This window comes from Triticum urartu, chromosome 7A (genome assembly GCF_056163025.1).
Source record: "Triticum urartu cultivar PI428250 chromosome 7A, HENAU_Tu73, whole genome shotgun sequence".
In the NCBI taxonomy this organism is placed as follows: Eukaryota; Viridiplantae; Streptophyta; class Magnoliopsida; order Poales; family Poaceae; genus Triticum; species Triticum urartu.
In genome coordinates, this window is record NC_141879.1 from 197,781,006 (window position 1) to 197,798,180 (window position 17,175).

Sequence of the window (17,175 nt, forward strand, 5' to 3'; positions counted from 1 at the left end):
TGTGTGCATCATAGTTATGCAAACCCTTGCGATAAGCTTATGAGTCAAATGAAAGCGCCTTCATTATTGTAGAACAACAAATACAGTAACAAATATAAACCTAATCGTCTCATTACAAAAAAAAAAACTCTTATAGACCTTGAAAAAGAATATGGCCGGTGATGCTCATGCGGACACGCTCCGGCTGCCGTCGGTGCTGCTGAAGTCGGCCCTCCGGCTCGCGTCCTCGACGATGCGCTCGATCCTCGCCTCCACCTCGGCCATCGTCGGGCGCCGGTCGGGGTGCTGCTCGGTGCACTCCATCCCGAGCTGCAGCAGCCGCATCATCTCCTCCTCCACGCGCGGCTCGCTGCCGATGACGGAGTCGAACACCTCGGACGTCCACTCCTCCTGCACCACCGACCGCACCCACCGCGCGAGGTCCACGCCGCTGCCGCCGGCGCCGCCATCCGGGAGCGCGTGCGTCGGCGCGCGCCCGGTGAGCAGCTCCAGCACCACCACGCCGAAGCTGTACACGTCGGCCTTCTGCGACACGACGCGCGCGTCGGTCACCTCCGGGGCGCGGTAGCCCGTGCCCCGCTTCGGCAGCCCCGCTGTGCCGACGAGCTGCGCCAGGCCGTAGTCGGCCACGTAGGCGCTGTCGCGCTTCCCGCTGACGACGATGTTGGACGCCTTGATGCTGCCGTGCGACGCCTTGGGCCCTCCGCCGTGGATGAACGCCACGCCGCGCGCCGCCGCCAGCGCGATCCGTGCGCGCGTCGTGAAGTCGAGGCGCTCCGCTCCGCTGCCTGCGGGAGACAAGAAGGGAATCTAAACATGCCGGCCATGGACGCGGGGAAGAGTGCGAAGCTGAGGTGCGTGTGATCGAACGACGAACCGTGGAGAAGGGAGGAGAGGCTGCCGGCGCCGACGAAGTCGAAGACGAGGAGCTTCTCCTCCTTGCTGTAGAAGTAGGCGCGGAGACCCGGCAGGTTGTCGTGGCGGAGAGCGCCGAGGGCGACCACCCTGTCCCGGAACTCGCGCTCAGGGAGGTGGACATCGCGGAGGCGTTTGATGGCGAGGACGGGCTCGCCGCCGTCGAGCGTTGCACGGTACGTCGTCCCGTGGACGCCCTTGCCGAGCACCTCGGCGGACGCCCGCAGCATCGTCTCCAGGTCATAGGGCCTCTCCGGCGCGCTGCCCAGGAACACCAGCTTCTTGCCGTCGCCGATCAACGGCGAACCCGGCGGGGAGTGCGACCGCTTCACGGCGTCCCTGCCCGTCATCGCCACGGTCACCGTTATAGGCTCCGTGCCCTCGTGCACGTCGGCCGCGGCCTCGGTGGACCTTCCGGCCGCCGCCCGCCGCCGCCGGCTGAAGATGAGAACGCAGATTGAAAGGATGACGATGAGAACGACCAACGCAGCGATGATGATGCCGACGATGGCGCCAAGGGTTAGCTTGCGACTCTTGTGGGCCTCGGAGTCGGAGTTGGGGCAAGCAGCGAGAGGGCCGCCGCAAAGCGCCGTCCCGAGGAAGGCGCTCGCGGGCAGCCCGGCGAGTGACGCGGGCACGGGGCCATCGATCTGGCCGTTGTAGGACACGTTGAACTGCGTGAGCTTTGGGAGGTCAAGGCCGCTCGGGAGCGCGCCGTTAAGGTTATTGCCCTCGAGGTTCAACGTGGCGAGGTTCCCGAGCTTGTTGAACTCTGATGACACGCCGCCGGTGAGGCGATTCCCGGAGAGATCGGCCTTCTTGAGCAATGCCAGCGAGAAGAAGCTCTCCGGTATGTCGCCGTCAAATCGGTTCCCCTTGAGGTACAGCCACCGGAGCTCGGTGCAGCTGCCGATGTCCGCCGGGATGGGGCCGGAGATGGCGTTAAACCGGAGCGACAGCGTCTGTAGGGCGGTGAGGTTGCCCACCGTGCCGACCGGGATCTGCCCGCTCAGGCTCTTGGCAACTAGCCGCACCTCCACGACGCGCTGGTTGGGGCCGGGGCTGCAGCTGACGCCTTGCCACCCCTGGCACGGGGACACCGAGAGGTCCCACTTCAGATGACTTCCCACGGCGGTGCGCAGGGCGAGCAGCGCGTCGCGGTCGCCGGCCAGGTCCGGCACAACATGGCGAGGCAGCACAGCGAGCAGCGTGACCACGAGCTGCACGAGGGCGAACGCCGGCGGGAACCGCAGCCCAGGCGCCATGCTGTGACGCGGTACAGCTTATAGCTGACAGTACCAAGAAGACGGTAGGTAGAGGAAGGGACGGGATGGTTTGACAGGTATATGTACCGCGACGGCGACGGCAACGACGGCGGACGGTTCGGTGGAGGAGACGCGCACGCGCAGGGCGACCGCGGCGAGGCTAGCAAGCAATTCCTTTTGTTGGTCGATTGTTCCGGAGGGGACCTGTGATTAAATAGGGCGCGTGGCCGGAAATTACTACATTCCTTCCCATATTACTCCAGCAGCTGTGCGTAGCGTGGTAATGGACAGCAAATAAATTGGCGTTAGCAGCATTGGGATCGACGTCGGTCGGCAAGGGAGAGGAGGAAGGTGAGGTGAGGTGAAAGAACTGAAGCGGGAGGTTTGGACCGCAGCTATAGCTCCAAGGCGTTGGTAACTACTGCATCTATCTTGTTCGGGAGCACCTGTGCGTCAGGCACGTGAAATTTTGTGTTGCTTCAGTCACTTCGATTCTAAGGCATCAGATGAACACCCAAGGGACAGGAAAGAACAGAAGAGGAAAGGTGGAAAAAAAGTGACTGAAACTTGTTTTAGTTTCAGTCAATTTGTGGAGGGTCAGTCGATTTTTTTTCCAGGGATGGTTGTTGAGCGATGGAAAAAGTCGCAAGGAAAATAGCACTTGATTTTAGTACAAAATTCAGGGTAACACATCTACTCCCTTCGTTTCTAAATATTTGTCTTTTAGAAGATTTCCAATGAACTACATATGAATGTATATAGACATATTTTAGAGTGTAGATTTACTCATTTTGTTCTGTATGTAGTCATTTATTGAAATTTTTTAAAAGACACATATTTAGGAATGGAGGGAGTATTTCTTAGGAAGAATGGCTTGTGGGAGTGGTATTATTGTCAAACTCTTTTCTATTATGTGGCAATTAGAATATAACGATAAATTGAACACAAGTTGCACTCTTCCATACTTTGCATAAACAAGCGTCAAAATAGTGCAGCTTTAATACTCCGTCCGATCCATATTAAATGATACTAAATCGACGACAGTTAATATGGATAGGAGGGAGTACTAATTATGATTTAAGTGGATTAATTAAAAATAAAATTTCTCCATAATTTATTTAAAATGAATAGTGAAAGTGGTGTCACTTGAACATCTCTATTCCTAATGAGGAAGTTTGGTAGCTTCTCCTCATCGGTTTAGTCTTATTTTTTTCCGCCTCACCTCCCACCACACCTCCTAGTGATTTATTTTCTTCATCCCATTAAAAAGCTAAATTACATTAAAGCGGAAGATCTCGTTTTGTGCTTGATTTGGCAGGTAATCATTACGTAAATAATAGTTAATTAAGAATTCAGAAATCGCAACATATATATATGAGATTACCTTCCTAAAAGACAAACATAAGATTTTTTTCGATTACCTTCCAAAACAAAATAAGATATTTCTCAATATGCTACAATTCATTTTTATCATTATCTCCACTATTAAACTACAATCACAACTTTCCTAATACAACAAAAATAACATATCTTTTTTCGTATTTACGAAATCTATACTTCTAAATGGGGAGTTGGTAGCTTCTCCTCACCGGTTTATTTTTGTCTATTCATTTCGCCTCACCTCCCACCACCCCTCCTACTGGTTTATTTTCTCCATCCCATTAAAAAACTAAATCCCATTAAAGCGGGAGATCTTGTTTCGTGCTTGATTTGGCAGGTAATCATTGCATAAATAATAGTTAATTAAGAATTCGGAAATCGCAACATATATGTGAGATCACCTTCCTAAAAGCGAGACATAAGTTTTTTCTCGATAACCTTCCAAAACAAAATAAGATATTCCTTAATATGCTACAGTGTTGATACATCCATTTTGCATCATGTTTTCCTACTGTTATTTACTGTATTTTGGATTGTTATTTCACTTTATGATGCAATTCTTATCCCTTTTCTCTCTTCTTTTGCAACTTTCACATGAAAGAGGGAGATTGCTGGCAGCTGGAATTCTGGACCGGAAAGGGCTATAGCAAAGATAGCTATTCTGCATAACTCCAAATGACATGAAAATTTACGGAGAATTGTTTTGGAATATATAAAAAATATTGGTGAAAAAACACTAGGAGGGGACTGTCGGTGTCAAAACCGGTGGATCTCGGGTAGGGGGTCCCAAACTGTGCATCTAAGGTCGATGGTAACAGGAGACAGGGGACACGATGTTTACCCAGGTTTGGGCCCTCTCTATGGAGGTAATACCCTACTTCCTGCTTGATTGATCTTGATGAATATGAGTATTACAAGAGTTGATCTACCATGAGATCGAGATGGCTAAACCCTAAAAGCCTAGCCTGTATGACTATGGTAATGATTGTCCCCCCTCCGGACTAAGTCCTCCGGTTTATATAGACACTGGAAGGATCTAGGGTTACACAAGGTCGGTTACAAAGAAAGGAATCGACTTATTCGATCGCCAAGCTTGCCTTCCACACCAAGGAGAGTCCCATCCGGACACGGGTGCAGTCTTGGGTCTTCGTATCTTCACAGCCCATCAGTCCGGCCCATGGCTAACAGGCCAGACGCCTGAGGACCCCTTAGTCCAGGACTCCCTTAGTAGCCCCCGAACCAGTCTTCAATGACGAGGTGTTCGGTGCAGAGATTGTCTTCAACATTGCAATGCGGGTTCCTCCACCAATGACTTCCAAGTAGTGTGTTCGGCCTGCCATTTAATGTTGTACCCCTCGGCTTCTGTACATCAACAACTTCAGTTTCCACGTGTCGAGCGAATGCGAGAGGTCAGGGTATTTTTGCACTTAACACCCCAGCCACGCGAGGGACAATGTCTATTTAACGAGATTGGATCCCAGATCCATTCAACATCTCGCGGAGAAAATCCTCAAAGGTTGCTAGGAAAGGACACTCCAACATGTCTAGCGTCCCCAGCCCCTCCTCCCGTCCGTGCGGCCCAGAAAGAGGCGGATGGGAGAAGTGCTCCGTATCCCACCATGAGCTGGTGGGGCTGCAAACGCAGGGGTTTCTCCCCCCTACGGATCTAGTCCCTGTTCAAGCAGGGTTGGCCTCCTTCAACGGCAAAACCCAGGCGGAGGATTTCCCCAATCCATCCGTGGGGGAACGAGTGTGTTTCATCCTGATGTCTACTACACAACCTTCTTCTTGTAGACGTTGTTGGGCCTCCAAGTGCAGAGGTTTGTAGGACAGTAGCAAATTTCCCTCAAGTGGTCGACCTAAGGTTTATCAATCCGTGGGAGGCGTAGGATGAAGATGGTCTCTCTCAAACAACCCTGCAACCAAATAACAAAGAGTCTCTTGTGTCCCCAACACACCCAATACAATGGTAAATTGTATAGGTGCACTAGTTCGGCGAAGAGATGGTGATACAAGGGCAATATGGATAGTAGATAATGGTTTTTGTAATCTGAAAGTATAAAAACAACAAGGTAACTAATGATAAAAGTGAACACAAACGGTATTGCAATGCGTTGAAACAAGGCCTAGGGTTCATACTTTCACTAGTGCAAGTTCTCTCAACAATAATAACATAATTGGGTCATATAACTATCCCTCAACATGCAACAAAGAGTCACTCCAAATTCACTAATAGCGGAGAACAAACGAAGAGATTATGGTAGGGTACGAAACCACCTCAAAGTTATCCTTTCTGATCGATTTATTCAAGAGTCCGTAGTAAAATAACACGAAGCTATTCTTTCCGTTCAATCTATCATGGAGTTCGTACTAGAATAACACCTTAAGACACAAATCAACCAAAACCCTAATGTCACCTAGATACTCCAATGTCACCTCAAGTATCCGTGGGTATGATTATACGATATGCATCACACAATCTCAGATTCATCTATTCAACCAACACAAAGAACTTCAAAGAGTGCCCCAAAGTCTCTTCCGGAGAGTCAAGACGAAAACGTGTGCCAACCCCTATGCATAAGTTCACGAGGTCACGGAACTCGCAAGTTGATCACCAAAACATACATCAAGTGGATCACATGATATCCCATTGTCACCACAGATAAGCACGTGCAAGACATACATCAAGTGTTCTCAAATCCTTAAAGACTCAATCCGACAAGATAACTTCAAAGGGAAAACTCAATCCATCACAAGAGAGTAGAGGGGGAGAAACATCATAAGATCCAACTATAATAGCAAAGCTCGCGATACATCAAGATCGTACCACCTCAAGAACACGAGAGAGAGAGATCAAACACATAGCTATTGGTACATACCCTCAGCCCTGAGGGTGAACTACTCCCTCCTCGTCATGGAGAGCGCTGGGATGATGAAGATGGCCACCGGAGAGGGATTCCCCCCTCTGGCAGGGTGCCATAACGGGTCTAGATTGGTTTCCAGTGGCTACGGAGGCTTCTGGCGGCGAAACTCCCGATCTATTCTGCTGTCCGATGTGTTCTAGGGTATGTTGATATATATAGCCGAAAGAAGTCGGCCAGGGGGGCCACGAGGCAGGGGGCGCGCCCAGGGGGGTAGGGCGCGCCCCCACCCTCGTGGTGGCCTTGGGACTCTTCTGGCCCACCTCCGGTACTCCATGGGCTTCTTCTGGTCCAAAAATGATCTCCGTGAAGTTTCAGGTCATTTGGACTCCGTTTGATTTTCCTTTTTCGCGATACTTAAAAACAAGGAAAAAACAGAAAACTGGCACTGGGCTCTAGGTTAATAGGTTAGTCCCAAAAATCATATAAAATAGTATATTAATGCGTATAAAACATCCAAGGTTGATAATATAATAGCATGGAACAATCAAAAATTATAGATACATTGGAGACGTATCAAGCATCCCCAAGCTTAATTCCTGCTCGTCCTTGAGTAGGTAAATGATAAAAACAGAATTTTTGATGTGGAATGTTACCTAACATATTTCTCTAAGTAATTCTCTTTATTGTGGCATGAATGTTTAGATCCATAATATTCAAGACAAAAGTTTAATATTGACATAAAAATAATAATACTTCAAGCATACTAACAAAGTAATCATGCCTTCTCAAAATAACATGGCCAAAGCAAGCTATCCCTACAAAATCATATAGTCTGGCTATGCTCCATCTTCACCACACAAAGTATTTAAATCATGCGCAACCCTGATGACAAGCCAAGCAATTGTTTCATACTTTTGGTGTTCTCAAACTTTTTCAATCTTCACGCAATATATGAGCGTGAGCCATGGATATAGCACTATGGTGGAATAGAATGGTGGTTGTGGACAAGACAAAAAGGGAGAAGATAGTCTCACATCAACTAGGCGTATCAACGGGCTATGGAGATGCCCATCAATAGATATCAACGTGAGTGAGTAGGGATTGCCATGCAACGGATGCACTAGAGCTATAAGTGTACGAAAAGCTCAACAAAAGAAACTAGTGGGTGTGCATCCAACTCGCTTGATCACGAAGAACTAGGGCATTTTGAGGAAGCCCATCATTGGAATATACAAGCCAAGTTCTATAATGAAAGATCCCCACTAGTATATGAAAGTGACAACATAGGAGACTCTCTATCATGAAGATCATGGTGCTAATTTGAAGCACAAGTGTGGTAAAAGGATAGTAGCATTGCCCATTCTCTCTTTTTCTCTCATTTTTTGTTTTTTTATTTGGGCCTTTTTTATGGCCTCTTTTTTTTGTCCGGAGTGTCATCCCGACTTGTGGGGGAATCATAGTCTCCATCATCCTTTCCTCACATGGGAAAATGCTCTAATAATGATGACCATCACACTTTTATTTACTTACAACTCAAGAATTACAACTCGATACTTAGAACAAAATATGACTCTATATGAATGCCTCCGGTGGTGTACCGAGATGTGCAATGACTCATGAGTGACATGTATGAAAGAATTATGAACGGTGGCTTTGCCACAAATACGATGTCAACTACATGATCATGCAAAGCAATATGACAATGATGGGGCGTGTCATAATAAACGGAATGGTGGAAAGTTGCATGGCAATATATATCGGAATGGCTATGGAAAGTTGCATGGCAATATATCTCGGAATGGCTATGGAAAGTGAGGTATGGTGGTTGTTTTGAGGAAGGTAAATGGTGGGTTTATAGTACCGGCGTAGGTTGCGCGGTACTAGAGAGGCTATCAATGGTTGAAGGGTGAGAGTGCGTATAATCCTTGGACTCAACATTAAAGAACTAACATACTTATTGCAAAAATCTATTAGTTATCGAAACAAAGTACTATGTGCATGTTCCTAGGGCGATAGATTGGTAGGAAAAGACCATCGCTCGTCCCCGACCGCCACTCATAAGGAAGGCAATCAATAAATAAATCATGCTCCGACTTCATCACATAACGGTTCACCATACGTGCATGCTATGGGAATCACAAACTTTAACACAAGTATCTCTCAAATTCACAACTGCTCAACTAGCATGGCTCTAATATCACCATCTTCATATCTCAAAATAATCATCAAGTATCAAACTTCTCATAGTATTCAATGCACTCTATATGAAAGTTTTTATTATGTCCATCTTGGATGCCCATCATATTAGGACTAGATTCATAACCAAAGCAAACTACCATGCTGTTTAGAGACTCTCAAAATGATAAAAGTGAAGCACGAGAGTTCATCTATTTCTTCAAAATAAAACCACTGCCGTGCTCTAAAAGGATATAAGTGAAGCACTAGAGCAAAAGACAAACTACTCCGAAAGATATAAGTGAAGATCAATGAGTAGTCGAATAATTATGCAACTATGTGAAGACTCTCTAACATTTAAGAATGTCAGATCTTGGTATTTTATTCAAACAGCAAGCAAAACAAAATAAAATAAAATGACGCTCCAAGCAAAACACATATCATGTGGTGAATAAAAATATAGCTCCAAGTAAAGTTACCGATGAACGAAGACGAAAGAGGGGATGCCTTCCGGGGCATCCCCAAGCTTAGGCTCTTGGTTGTCCTTGAATATTACCTTGGGGTGCCTTGGTAATCCCCAAGATTAGGCTCTTTCCACTCCTTATTCCATAGTCCATGGAATCTTTACCCAAAACTTGAAAACTTCACAACACAAAACTTAACAGAAAACTCGTAAGCTCCGTTAGCGAAAGAAAACAAAACACCACTTCAAGGTACTGTAATGAACTCATTTTTATTTATATTGGTGTTAAACCTACTGTATTCCAACTTATCTATGGTTTATAAACTCTTTTACTAGCCATAGATTCATCAAAATAAGCAAAAAACACATGAAAAACAGAATCTATCAAAAACAGAACAGTCTGAAGTAATCTGTAACTAACGCAAACTTATCGAACCCCAAAAATCCTGAGATATTAGGAAGTCCTAGGAAATTTTTTTATTAATTTACCGCAAGTGGAATTGGTATTTTATCGCTCTCTGGTAAAAATGAAAATTATTCTCGTGAACACATACTTTCTGTTTTTTACAGCAAGATCAAATAACAATCACCCAAGAAGGTCCTAAAGGTTTTACTTGGCACAACCACTAATTAAAACATAAAACCACATCTAAACATAGGCTAGATAAATTATTTATTAGTAAACAGGAACAAAAAGCAAGGAACTAAAATAAAATTGGGTTGCCTCCCAACTAGGGATGGCAATGGGGCCCCATACCCGCCAAACCCATGGGGATTTCATCTATTAGGGGGTGGGGATGGGCGAAAAACATCCCCATGGGGATATTTACAAAACTAATTTATTCCCCATAGGGTACAATGGGGATGGGGACGATATCCTATTCCCCAGACCCAATACCCATCGGGGACCCGGTTAGTAACTGTGACACAGCGGTCAACCTTAAAATATTCACACAAAAAACTTGCAAAAACAAAAAAAGCTCTGAAAAAACCTTAAACCTATCTCACATCCTCACCTCAGCTGCCACCATGACCAAGAAGTAAGTACAACCTAGATAGGCATTAGCAGGACAAGGACAACACCATTTATGTATGTTGATTATAGGGTGTCATATTATGTATATGAGTATTTGTTTATGGGGATGGGGACCCTAATGGGGCCCCGTTCCCCAGTGGGGCATGGGTATGGGGAAATTTCAACCCCAGACATGTAAACGGGGATGGGGATGGGATGATAGGGAATAGATGGGGATGGGGATGTTGTAGGTATCCCCATAGGGGATTGTCCCCATTGCCATCCCTACTCCCAACAAGCGCTATCGTTTAACGCCCCTAGCTAGGCATGATGATTTCAATGATGCTCACATAATAGATAAGAATTGTAACATAAAGAGGGCATCATGAAGAATATGACTAGCACATTTAAGTCTAACCCACTTCCTATGCATAGGGATTTTGTGAGCAAACAACTTATGGTAACAATAATCAACTAGCATAGGAAGGCAAAAAGTGCATAACTACAAAACTTTAAGCACATAGAGAGGAAACTTGATATTATTGCAATTCCTACAAGCATATATTCCTCCCTCATAATAATTTTTAGTAGCATCATGAACGAATTCAACAATATAACCAGCACCTAAAGCATTCTTTTCATGATCTACAAGCATAGAAAATTTACTACTCTCTACATAAGCAAAATTCTTCTCTATCGGAATAGTGGGAGTATCATAAGAGACTCGAATACTATAAATCGTTTCCACATTAAAAGAGTAATGTTCAGAAAAAGGGTAATCATAATCATGGCAAGTTTTATAAATATAATCATCACTACTTTTTATAGCATATGTATCATCACAATAATTATCATAAGTAGCAACTTTGTTCTCATCATAATCAATTGAAACCTCTTCCAAGATAGTGGAATCATTACTAAATAAAGTCATGACCTCTCCAAATCCACTTTAATAATTATCACAATAAGATTCAACATCCTCCAAAATAGTGGGATCATTACTTCCTAAAGTTGACACTCTTCCAAACCCGCTTTCATCAATATAATCATCATAAGTAGGAGGCATGCTATGATCATTATAAATTTGCATATCAAAACTTGGGAGACTAAAAATATCATCCTCATTAAATGTAGCATCCCCAAGCTTGGGAAAAACATTAATTGCAGCAAATATATCCTCAAAAACATCATCTTCATCAAACATAGCATCCCCAAGCTTGGGCCTTTTCATATCATAAGCATAATCACTCTCATCATTAATAGTATGAATAGCACCAATAGTATAACAATTATCATCATCACAATGAGTAATAGGAGCAACATTATTTGGGAGGGATACATTTTTACCTTTGCTTCTATGTCTTTTCTTTTTCTTCTTCACATCATGTGTGGGTTTTATCCTCTTTTAGGAGCTCCTTATTAATGAGATTGGTTGAATAGAAGGCTCCTCCTCGTTACCCGATTCATCATAAGAAATAATAGGAGAATATTGGGAAGTCTCTTCCCTTTCATTAGTATTCTCTTCATCTTCTATTTGTTTTCTTTTCTTTATGTAATTGCCAATATAAGGATTTTCAATGCAATTCACCGCACAATACATATAAATTTCTTCTAGATCAATATCGAGGAATTTCTTGAGGTTATATTCTTGAATAAGCTTAGTTTGACATTTCATTTCTTCATAAACCAAAAGCAAACTAAGTTCATTATGATGTGCAAGGGAAATCATGTCATCACAATTTTTGGACACGATTCGATCATGAAACAATTTGCATTTGATATTTAAATGACCATGTTCATTGCAAAGTTCACAAGTATGGCTATGATATTTTAAATTTTTAGCACTAACATCTAGCCTTTCTTGTAACCATTTAGTTTCCAAATACTTATGCCTCTTGCAAAATCTATTTTTCCTAATTGGTGTGTACTTGCAAGCTCTATGCACTCCACAAAAGTTGACATGCTTATAAGAGACATTTTCATCATGACTAGTGCAATCATCATTAGTACTATGGATATTCAAGGAGTGCATACTAAAAACATTGTAATCATGCTCATCATTCAAAGATTTAGTGCCAAACATTTTATAGACTTCTTCTTCTAGCATTTGAGCACAATTTTCCTTTCCATCATTCTCACGAAAGATATTAAAATGATGAAGAGTATGAGGCAAAATCAATTCCATTTTTTTGTAGTTTTCTTTTGTAAACTAAATTAGTGCTAAAACAAGAAACAAAAAGATTCGATTGCAAGATCTAAAGATATACCTTCAAGCGCTAACCTCCCCGGCAATGGCGCCAGAAAAGAGCTTGATGTCTACTACACAACCTTCTTCTTGTAGACGTTGTTGGGCCTCCAAGTACAGAGGTTTGTAGGATAGTAGCAAATTTCCCTCAAGTGGACGACCTAAGGTTTATCAATCCGTGGGAGGCGTAGGATAAAGATGGTCTCTCTCAAACAACCCTGCAACCAAATAACAAAGAGTCACACGATATCCCATTGTCACCACAGATAAGCACGTGCAAGACATACATCAAGTGTTCTCAAATCCTTAAAGACTCAATCCGACAAGATAACTTCAAAGGGAAAACTCAATCAATCACAAGAGAGTAGAGGGGGAGAAACACCATAAGATCCAACTATAATAGCAAAGCTCGCGATACATCAAGATCGTACCACCTCAAGAACACGAGAGAGAGATCAAACACATAGCTACTGGTACATACCCTCAGCCCCGAGGGTGAACTACTCCCTCCTCGTCATGGAGAGCGCCAGGATGATGAAGATGGCCACCGGAGAGGGATTCCCCCCTCCCGCAGGCTGCCGGAACGGGTCTAGATTGATTTTCGGTGGCTACAGAGGCTTCTGGCGGCGGAACTCCCAATCTATTCTGCTGTCTGATGTTTCTAGGGTATGTTGATATATATAGGCGAAAGAAGTCAGTCAGGGGGGCCACGAGGCGGCCACGAGGCAGGGGCGTGCCCAGGGGGGTAGGGCGCGCCCCCACCCTCGTGGTGGCCTCGGGACTCTTCTGGCCCACCCCCGGTACTCCGTGGGCTTGTTCTGGTCCAAAAATGATCTCCGTGAAGTTTCAGGTCATTTGAACTCCGTTTGATTTTCCTTTTCTATGACACATAAAAACAAGGAAAAACAGAAAACTGGCACTGGGCTCTAGGTTAATAGGTTAGTCCCGAAAATCATCTAAAATAGCTTATTAATGCATATAAAACATCCAAGGTTGATAATATAATAGCATGGAACAATAAAAAATTATAGATACGTTGGAGACGTATCACGTCCCCTATCTGCTAAGGGGCGTGGGATTTCCAATTCATCCATTCCTCCGAGGGCTTCTAGAATATTATGGCATCTAGCTACACAACTTTACTCCGCCTCCATCCTGCACATTGCGGGTTACGTCGCTTTATGCGAACTATTCCTGGGTTGTGAGGCCCATTTTGAACTATGGAGAAGGTTATTCTGCCTTGTCCCACGTAACCACGAGGGATCAATATTTGAAGTGGCCGGAGCCGAAATATGGCGCATTGCCGAGACCAGATACCTATCCGGCACACCGAAGAAGGCTTCTGGAGAGTGTACTTCTGAGTGGTTCTACATCAAGGACGTCACACTTCCAGACCCAGTCCGAGGGGTCTTCCTGAGTTCACAAGTGCTCCTTTAAAGAAACGCCACAGCTGGCGCCCTTGGAGCCTCGAGGAAGAAGATAGTGCGGAGGTTCGCCAACTCCTGAGCAAGATAAGGACGCTCGCCCAGTCCGGATACACGATAGTCGAAGTAATGGCGACCTCCATAGTGCGGGGGGGGGGGGGGGGGGGGGTCCAGCCACTCAAATACAGAGGACTTCCCATGTGGCACTATAATGGGGAAGATGACACCTCCCGATGCGGCAGGAAAGGTCCAGACACCCCTGCCGCCCTGGCCAAAATATTGGCCGAACTGTTCAAAGGGGAGGAAGAGGAGTTCTTACGCATCAAGCACATGGAAGGATACTCGATGTATAGTCCTCCAAGCTGGGTAAGCCCCCAACTCCTCTGCTCTACTCATTCTACTCCCTGAGCTATGTTCAGCGAACACTAACCCATCCATTTATAACAGCACTGGAAAAAGACTTCTGAGGGGCTCTACAGCCCCGCCCCGCAGCCCGAGGGCCACAATCGGGACCTTGACCCCAGATCCGAAGAGGATCCGGATATATTCGTGGTGCTCGAGAATGGGGCGTTTTACCAAACGAGCTATGACGGCACAGAAGTGGCCATCATCGCTGATTATCCCGGTCTTCTCCCCGCTTCACACGTAAGTAATCTGGAGATATTTCATTCGAAAGAGTTTTCTCATACTGCCTCACCCACCGCACTGTCCTGTGCTCAAAAGGGGAGGCGTTCGGCGCGCCATGCTGCCCCAGGGGTATCTCCGAAGAGAGTGGCCCCCACGCTGGGCAAGCCTTCGAAGAGGAAGGCAAACAAAGATATGACCGAGCCTTCATCAAAGAGGTATGGATTTGCAAATGTGCACCTTGGCAGTCACATCCAACTGTGACCTTTCTGTTGATCCTGTATCAGGAAAAAGGTGTGCCAGACTATATCTGGGGGTCCGGCCGGACATACTTCCCACAGCCAGGATCCAGATCCTGCCGTAAAGACGGGGGCTAATGCGGGGGTAACGCCGGGCTGTCCTCCAGCCGAGGATTCAGATGATGTATCCGTCACTAACTCGGAAGTGGAGAGCACCATGAATCATTGGCGTCGCAGGGCCGTTTTACAAGACCCTGACTTTTCAGAAGAGGCATTTAACGCCTTCAGCTCGGCTGATGCATACATTCGAGCTGCTTGAGATGGGCTTAATAGAGCCACAAAGCAGCATTTAAAAGATGTGCAGGTAAGTTTACTTTATCCGAATATGATAACCATATGCCAGTAGCCCCTGAGACTTGAAGTGGTTGGTAAAACTGATTTAAGTATCGTTGTATAACCAGGTTCTTACGGAGAAGAACGACCTACTAGCCCAAGAGCTAGAAAAGTGTCAGACGCAGCTAACTGCTGCCCGTGCCGAACTGGAGAAATCCAATAAGGCGTCTCCTGGTAATGTTCCCCTCCGCCGAGGAAACATAATGGTATACCAATAATGCTAACACGGTTGCTCACCTCTTATTAGGATCACTAGATCAACTACAAGAACAACTGAAAGCTGCCCAAGGTGGAGAACGAGAAGCCAAGAAACTGCTAGCCATGAGCGAGCGTGTGCTCACAAAAGTCGTGATGGAGAAAAACAAGCTCCAGGATTCGAATACCCGATTGGGTGAGGAACTGAAGGATGTACGGGCCCAGCTAGCTGACTCCATGAAGGAGAACAAAAGGCTGCGAGGCGGCATATTCGGTATGTGGTTGAACTTACCTTCGAATAACTCGAAGGTGGAGGAGACTGACAGAGTTATGTCTGCAGGTATGCTGACCGGTTGTCCCGAAGAGGAGATGTCCGAATTCTCGGGCGATCTGCTACAAGAGCTGTTGCTAGTGCATGAGCAGGCTCGGTAGGTGATGCGAAGTGTTGCCAAGGCCTTATGGCCATCCGCCTCCCCTCCAGGAAAGATGGAGGAGCTTATACAGCTTTTCAAGGGAGCGCGTCGGCACTTTCGATTGTGGAAGATATTGGCTTGCCGGGAAGGTGCACGAGAAGCCTGGGCCATGGTGAAAACACGGTATACCAAGCTTAATCCAAATCATATGGCTCGGGTCAGACCTCTAGGGTCAGATGGAAAAGAAGTTCCAGCTAATTTGGTATATGACCAAGTAGAAATAGCCGCCAAGTATTCCCAGCAGGATTGTAAGCTAGACAGCCTGCTGGACGGTATAGAGGAGGAAATTTTTGAGTCGAAATGACTATGTACCTATCTTGACGTATGTAACTCTAGCTGAACTATAAAACGATTGTCATGGCAGACCTTTTCACTTCGACCTCTGGACCCGAAGGTGCAGAGTGTTTCCGAATACCTGAGCGGTAAAATAGACCGGGGTATGAGTGGAGACCAGGCGTAGGGGTCATAATTGCTTGAACAGACAAGTTGTATCCGGCTAGTTATGCTATATTACATTATGTAAGAAACATCTTCCAGAGAGAATAGTTCCATTAAGGGTTCCTTTCCCTGGGTGTGCATGCGTTTATGTGCATGTCCGAACTGTGATTGAAAAAATCGCAGTATAAGTAACTTCCGGGGGTTCATGATGGAGTGAATGTGGAAAATCATTAATTCACTGACCGAATATTCCCTTAAGAACGCTAGCTTTCGGCTTCACCCAGTCTGAGGTACACATCCGGATGACCCGACAGTAACAATCGCAGAGGTGCTCCCTTTATGCCCTAGCCGAATTAACGGGAACGTAGGGCACAAGCACAGGAGCTAGGCAACCTAGCTTGGCCAAAACTTAAGTCAAGGTACATACGGGAAAGGACGCATATGTGATGAGCTTAATGCTCGGAAAATAATAATAGCAAGCTTCTGTCCAAGAAGCCCCCAGGTGTAATGGACATACATATTTGAAGATGTGTGCGTCAGGGGTGTACGGTCTAGCCGCACGAAAGCTTTAAAGCTAAAGAGAAAAAATGAAAAGAGAGAAAAAAATAATGGAAACAACAGGAAGAAGGAGACAAACACAGGGTTCGGCGCTAGGCACAGAATCGTCGGAGTCTGGCCGCGTTCCAGGGGTTCGGCTCTAAGCGATTGTGTGACGCATCACGCAAGTGCTATGCTCCTCCGGTGGGAACTTCGTCAATGATGAAGGGACCCTCCCACTTGGGCTTGAGCTTGTCCTTTTTCTTCTCCGGCAGGCATAGAACGAGTTCGCCAACATTATAAGTCTTGGCCCTCACTTCTCTGCTTTGATACCTGTGAGCCTGCTGTTGATAAAATGCAGAACATGCTTTTGCGACGTCGCGCTCCTCCTCCAGGGCATCTAAGCTGTCCTGTCGACCAAGCTCGGCCTCTCTCTCTTCGTACATGCACACTGGAGGCGAGTCATGAATAATGTCGCAGGGTAACACTGCCTCTGCGCCGTACACCATGAAGAAAGGTGTATATCCGGT

General features: G+C 45.8%; 1 protein-coding gene across 1 annotated transcript; it reads right to left on the reverse strand.

The window, feature by feature from the left end:
- Positions 1–37: 37 nt before the first annotated feature.
- On the reverse strand, positions 38–2,661 carry LOC125518998 (putative inactive receptor kinase At1g48480). The gene is made up of 2 exons (XM_048683883.2): positions 878–2,661; positions 38–788 (listed from the first exon to the last, which is right to left on the reverse strand). Exons 1-2 carry the CDS (start codon positions 2,178–2,180, stop codon positions 166–168), a joined length of 1,926 nt encoding a protein of 641 aa, XP_048539840.1. The 5' UTR covers positions 2,181–2,661; the 3' UTR covers positions 38–165.
- Positions 2,662–17,175: the final 14,514 nt, after the last annotated feature.

Bases quoted from the DNA above. Each gene is read 5' to 3' on its own strand.
- LOC125518998 (XM_048683883.2), bottom strand. From the start codon at position 2,180: ATGGCGCCTGGGCTGCGGTTCCCGCCGGCGTTCGCCCTCGTGCAGCTC. The intron at 789-877 runs GTTCGTCGTTCG...TGTCTCCCGCAG, and splicing joins CCTCTCCTCCCTTCTCCACG to GCAGCGGAGCGGAGCGCCTC.